At 39.3% G+C, this 6,594-nt stretch overlaps 1 protein-coding gene across 1 annotated transcript; it reads left to right on the top strand.

Annotated features, from left to right (window-relative positions):
- Positions 1-767: 767 nt before the first annotated feature.
- LOC134643089 (ALK and LTK ligand 2-like) lies at positions 768-6,235 on the top strand. The gene is made up of 6 exons (XM_063495305.1): positions 768-1,552; positions 2,158-2,503; positions 2,760-2,813; positions 3,002-3,082; positions 3,193-3,267; positions 4,564-6,235. The coding sequence occupies exons 2-5, from the start codon at positions 2,212-2,214 to the stop codon at positions 3,255-3,257; spliced, it is 492 nt and encodes a 163-aa protein (XP_063351375.1). The 5' UTR covers positions 768-1,552; positions 2,158-2,211; the 3' UTR covers positions 3,258-3,267; positions 4,564-6,235.
- The last annotated feature ends 359 nt before the right edge of the window (positions 6,236-6,594 follow it).

Raw genomic sequence — 6,594 nt, 5'->3', positions numbered from 1 at the left:
GCACACAGAGTTGTTTTTCCCCAAGCCAAACAGCTGTGCAGTGTCATTGGATTTGTCACTGCCTTTGAAGCACATCCATCCTCTTTCGTTTGCAGATACAATAGGATAGCTCATAATGAAAGGGTGAATGAATCGGTGTCCACTTTTGTCAAAATTTTACTATAAATCAGTATATAGTTCGTTCAAAGGAAATTTTTCTGCCGTTAAACAGGAAGGCATTACCGCTAACGAGCAAAGGACTGCCTGCTGGCGGAGGAGTTTCGGAGCTCGATGATAGCGCGCACTGTCCTTTCAGCACCAAGGTTTCACTTTACGCATGGCCACAGCTTCACCCAGCCATGCACTGAGAGCACCGAGTGGTCACTATAAATACCCTGCAACAATTAGACTGTGTGAAAGAGAGAAGATTATGTGGAAAATCTGAGAGTATTTTTCTGAAGACTCCAAGATGAAAAGCTATGTTTTTGATTACACACACACACACACACACACACACACACACACACACACACACACACACACACACACACACACACACACATTAGCGACGCTTTCTTTACAAGTTGTGAAGCTGTATTTAGTGTTTTATTCTCAAGGGTATGAAACATAACGCTTCACCCCTATCGTGTCTTCACAATATTGTGGGGGAAACGGGGGGACTGGGAGGGGGCGAATGGGAGCCACTTGCACGCCCATACCCATACTCCCCCCCCCCCCCCCCTTTAAAAAAAAAAAAAAAAAAAAAGCTGTTCAAACCACGGCAGGCTAGTACAGACTAATCCCCAAAGAGGAGAAAACCTGCAAACCTCAGTAATCCTATTTACCGGACTGTTCTGACCAGAAACTATAGGGAAATAAGTATTAAAACCCGTTTGTAATTAATTTTCAAAATAATCCTTAAACTGTCCATAGCCTAATTGCGTTTCAATTTCCATGATGGATGTAAAACGCGCAATGGCTCTAATGAGGTTATGAGCCTCAGAAGGATATGGGAGCATTTCCACTAAGATGTCGGTATCTGCACTGTATTCTGGGCTGAGTGGAAATTTCAGTGGAAGTAGCCTGTTAGTAGGAAAAAGGCTTCCTGTAACCGCGTATCGTACATATAAATGGAGTAAGGCAAAGGAGGGGGGGCGCAGAAAACTTGACACAGCATTCAAGTGATGGTCACTCAACCCATGCACACTCACAGACATTGCGGAGTAACCTACAGCGGACAGGTCACCACGTCGGCGAGACAGAATAAAAAGTGAGCCCCACTTCTTGGCGACTAATCTGCTACTTCAGCCAGGACGCGCACGGGATCTGATCTGGGAGCACCGGACCACTTGAGCTGTTCTGTGCGCTCTCTCCCTACAGTCTGTCGGTCTTCAGAGGATGACCACAGGGGCTCCGCGAAGATCCGTGACTTCACGAGCTTTGTTTTTGCCTTAATAAAAGCAGCTTTTAAGAGGACATATTTTGGAGCGGACAAACTCCGAAGTTGCGCACAGTTTGCATTTCTTACAGCTGTGTGCGCAGAAAGTCATCAGTGTCTGAAGACTTTATAAAGGTAAAAATAGCTTTAAATTCTCACTTTTAGAATCTAGATTTCTTTACTATTATGTTTTTATTCTTAATTCCTCTCTTACTGATGCATTTTTGCTTTTTTTCTGAGCGTGACTTAACTGTGTCGTGTAACGTCTCGGTAACAGAAGCCTGGATCAACAGGAATAAAACTTTTTAAGCTACAAGACTGAAGCCACAATTAGGCAATGAAGACACTCAAGTTACTAAAAACATAAAAACACAGAGTAACTGTTTAAAAACAAGCAAGTGGTAAGCAGTTTGGCATAATAAGGTTTCTTTGGAAAGCGTACTTGAAGATAAAGTAAAATAGCGCGTGGGTACGATTACTTAACTGTCCATCAAGCTTCGGTCAATCAATTATGATCGGAACTTGATGGACTATTAGGTGCGTGCAGTACTGTGATTTTCGCTTTGTGGCCCATTGAGAAACTCTTGTGTTATTGTTTTTGCGGCGTTGGATGGATTTTAACCAGCATTTACAGTCGCTCTCGGCGGGGTTTAGCCTAATGGGATTCTGGGACTTGTGAAATTAGGAAATGAAAAGCTGTGAGCAACGCTTTTAACATTCATACTCAATCTCTCCTGCAGGTGCCCTGAAAAGAAAATACGACCTCACTGTTTCCCCCTCACTCACCGGGAGCTATGAGCGAACTACGCAGGCATTTCATTATGGGACTGGTGTTACTGATGTGCACGCTCACCGACCACTGCGGCGAGAGCGCGCCTTCCACGGTCCCAACAGGGGACGCATCGGACGGCATGGACGAGCAGCAGGACTTGAGGCGGATGGTGGAGATCGTGAAGCAGGTGGAGGGGAGTCGGGGACGCCACAGTGCCAAAACAGAAGCGCCGGCAATGTCACGAGAGACGAGCTCTCCGATGGAGCAGAAGGATTTTCGGGACCTCAAAGCATTCAGAGGGAATCAGGCTGTCGGTGAGTTTTCTTCCGGGAAGGAATCTTAAGTTGGATGTACAGACAGTGATGTTGCATACTGGGATATGGAAGTTTCATAGAGAAGAACAATTTCCTCTCTATTTTCTCGTTAAGGCTACCAAGTGCATGCAATATAACCAAAACTATCTGGTTATAAAACCATCCTGATAAAAATATGCCATCCATCCATTTTCTTCTGTCTATATGATACAGACTAAAACTTGACACCCTTTCCTTATCTCCTCTCTTTAAACAGCCATATTTCCCAGAGATCTAAGAAAGAAGGAGAAGTTCATAAAATACTTAACAGGTAAGACATTACTGCAAATTCAATGTCTTTCAATGTGTTTGCTAAAAAGATTTCTACAAAAACAGGCCAGGGAAGTAAGCTATAGCACACAAAAGTGAATTACAGCTTCAGACAGTGACTACAAAACAGATGTTAGTGAAGGTTGCTGCGGCAACGTTCTTAAAGCCTCCTCTCTGTTCTTGTTTCAGGTCCGCTCTCCTTCAGCCCCAAGTGCAGGAAGTCGGTGTACAAACTCTACCACCACACGAGAGACTGCACGATACCTGCATGTAAGCTGCCATTACACTGGCCCTCTTGACACCATGAGTAATGATCTTGTCCGTCCAATGTCAACACACTAAACCACTCACTATCTGTCCATCCTATTTTCTTTCCTCAGACTTCAAAAGATGTGCACGGCTTCTGACACGGCTAGCAGGCAGCCCACAGTGCACAGAGGGGTAGCACACACCAGGTACGGTAACATGTTCCTCTGATTCAAACATGAATTTTTTATGGGGAACAGCTCGTTAATGTGTCTCGTTGAACATAGACAACAGAGTTCAGAGCACATTATAGACTGTGTGTGCGTGTAACACAGTCATTAATGTTGAACAGGATGTGATAAGGAGGAAGTATGAGGTAGTCTTCAAGGTCATTTACTTGAGCAAAATTAAGAAGGCCATGCGGTAAAACTGCAGCCACAAGTAAAAGTCTTCAGTGTGGACACATGTACTCTGAGCTGATTTGTTGTTACTAGAGTAGCACTGCTAATGCATGCATGTTTTTTGGTATCAGCTTGCTTTTATAGTTCTATAACTGTCACTACGTTATATACAGGATTGTAGTTATAATCTGTACAAATGCATTACAGTTTGTTTTGTTTGTTTTTTCATTAACGTAAATTTGATTGGTAACGTAACTATAAAGCAGAAAGAAAGGTATAGTTCTAGTGCCATTTCTCTCTTAAAAGTTGGCTAGAAGTACAAAACACTTGGAAACACACAGTAGCGTACTTCTTAATTTGACTTAACTTACAGTCATTAAACATACTGTGTTACTTTCTACTTCTTTGGCACAGATAACTAAACTTCCACTCAAATACTGTACTTTATGATGCATTTAAACGTTAAATGAATGTCCGTTTTATGAATCTGTATTTCGAGCCAAGCTCTATAATATATTAATACACTAATCTATAACAGTATTTATATTTACAGCTATTTTTACTATTTCCCATAAGCACTTAACCGTGTTTTCTTCTAGCTCAGCAGCAGAGTTCAATTATTACATTGAGCACTTAAAGCATAAAATTAATGCTTACATAGAATTAATTGATAATAATGATGTAATCATGCACTTAAATGCTCACTACACTAAATCATCAGTACTGTTAATGATACTTTTGCTTAAGTAAAAAAATCCTAGATTCAGGATATTACCTTCTTGTGGATTTTTTTTTATGTTGTATGATTCCTATTTAAGTAAGAATAAATTAAATGTTTGCACTGCACAAATTATCAGTGTCATTCAGAGTCAAAAATCTCTCCGGTTATGGTTATAGTGTAAAGGTTATGTTGGTCTGGAGGCACTACTCAGACGTTTGTTCTCCGTGGTGAGAAGCTTGCTGTGTCCACACACACATGCCCTAACAGTGGCACAGCGAGAGCAAAGTATCAAATTTCTTAGTATTTGTGATTCTTTCTGGAGAGGGGAGAATTTTTCAGGTGTTTTCAAGTTGGTCCTTAATATCACGTCTTCTTTATTACAGGTCAAAGTCACACACGAGTCCTTCAGAAGAAAAAAAAACTTGGGAAGAAAGTGCCTTGGACAGTAAGGAAGCCTAAATCTGACCAGCCCCGACTGACACTAGGCACAGTATTGTCATTCACTGAGGTCTCCTTCTGCTAAGGCGTGGACGGGTGCCACCCACCACTCAGGCTGGGCCTTGATGGTTAGCTGTCACCACATGGGGGAGCAACCCAGGCAACAAAACCCAGACCAGGATAAAGACAGTGAAACTGAAGAATGGAGAAGATAAAGAAACAAGCGGCTGAGACACACCAACCTGGGGCCTCCTCATGCTGGGATCCAAAAAAGATGTTGCTAAAACAAAACAAAAACATATTTTTCTTCATTTATTTCGCTCAAGAAAAGAGCAAAATCCAAATATGCTCAACCTTGCCTGTACTACCTTCTACACAGACAAGTTTTCACAGACCTCCAGTTGGCAGTCAGTGCATAGTTTCAGCCACTTGTGCTCATACTGAGAAAGAACTGTGATTAAATTATTAATTGCATGAATTTTTCTCTGCATCTTTGTGAAAAAGATATAAAAAAATAATAATAATAATAAAACAAAACAAGTGGTTGTTGGATTTTGGTAGAGTGCAGTACAGAGTATATTTATGTATTTGAGTCATCAAAAGGTAACATTGTACATAATGTAGGCCATCTTTAAAAGCAGGAGCAATATCTACATGCTGTAAAGCAAAACATAAAAAGAAGCCACCTATGTACCATAAATTAACATGACTGGAGTTTCCCAAAGGGGTGTCCAATATATATATATATATATATATAAATATATATATATATACCATAGCTATATTTAAAAATGAAATATATTTAAATAAATTATGAGATTGGTACAAATATGGATTGCCTTTCTTTTCTTGTGCGATATTTTGCTTTGCATTCCCATCTTGAATGAGGAATGATCCTCGAATAACCCTGTGACTGGACTGAGTCCTGGAACATCTGATCCTGTGAACTTCCCACTGCTATTTCAGACAGACTGTTAAAAAAGGTCAACTGGCAGAGCTCAAAGGGTTCGAATACATGTTATTACAACATGATTTTTAAGTGATCACTTTCACTTGCTTTGCAACAGTCACATTGAGAAAGGAGTTCCTCTTAAAAGACTGAGTCACTCAAGTTTTCCTTTATAATTCTACTGGTATGGATTCATCAAAATCTTTTTATCGTTATTTGAGCAGGTTTTAAGAATTCTCCTGCAAATGCACTTAAGCAAAGATGAATGTACAGTGCTTAACAAATTTATTATATTCAATGTAGAATACTGGTTATTACCAAAAAAGATGAGTTACTAATATGCTCAACCTCTGAAATTGAAATATTTTAATGGTGAAACATAATTTTTCTCATTATCAATTAATTTACTGTAAAAAATAGTAATGCATGATACTATTTTTTAAGACGCAAAATTACAATTATTTACTGTCATCCCTGTAAATACAACTAAAAACATTAGTTTCAGTGGTTGAATGTTATGTTTCATTCATTTATGACTTCTCTGGCTCAAATTTGGGTATAGAAACTTACTTAATGTTGTCACTTACTTTTGTAAGTAATACAATTCGGTTTATTACTTACCTAATAAATAACAATATATTATTAATTTTAAACAACCTCCTATGTTTTCTTCGTTTTTATGGCAAATCTAATAAATTTTTTAAGCACTGCAATATGTTTTTTGTTTTGTTTTTTTAAAAAAGCATTTTAAAGCAGGAATGGGACCCACAAAAAGCAACACCATTGTTACTGTGGATGTGCTACAGACCACAGCAACTGACAGGCTTCACTGAAACCAAATTGTGATAAAGAAATTGAATGCACACCAATTTCAATTAGCAATTATGCTGACTAAAACTGTGCCAAAATTTTCGCCTTTTCCATCACATCAATTTCGGCAATTTTTATGTTTTCCTTGCACAAATGAGGAGATAAATAACAACAAGACAGAATAAATAAAAAAAAATATACAATTCTATTGAGTTAT

This window comes from Pelmatolapia mariae, linkage group LG15 (assembly GCF_036321145.2).
Source record: "Pelmatolapia mariae isolate MD_Pm_ZW linkage group LG15, Pm_UMD_F_2, whole genome shotgun sequence".
Classification (NCBI taxonomy): Eukaryota; Metazoa; Chordata; class Actinopteri; order Cichliformes; family Cichlidae; genus Pelmatolapia; species Pelmatolapia mariae.
This window is presented reverse-complemented; position numbering and strand designations above follow the sequence as displayed.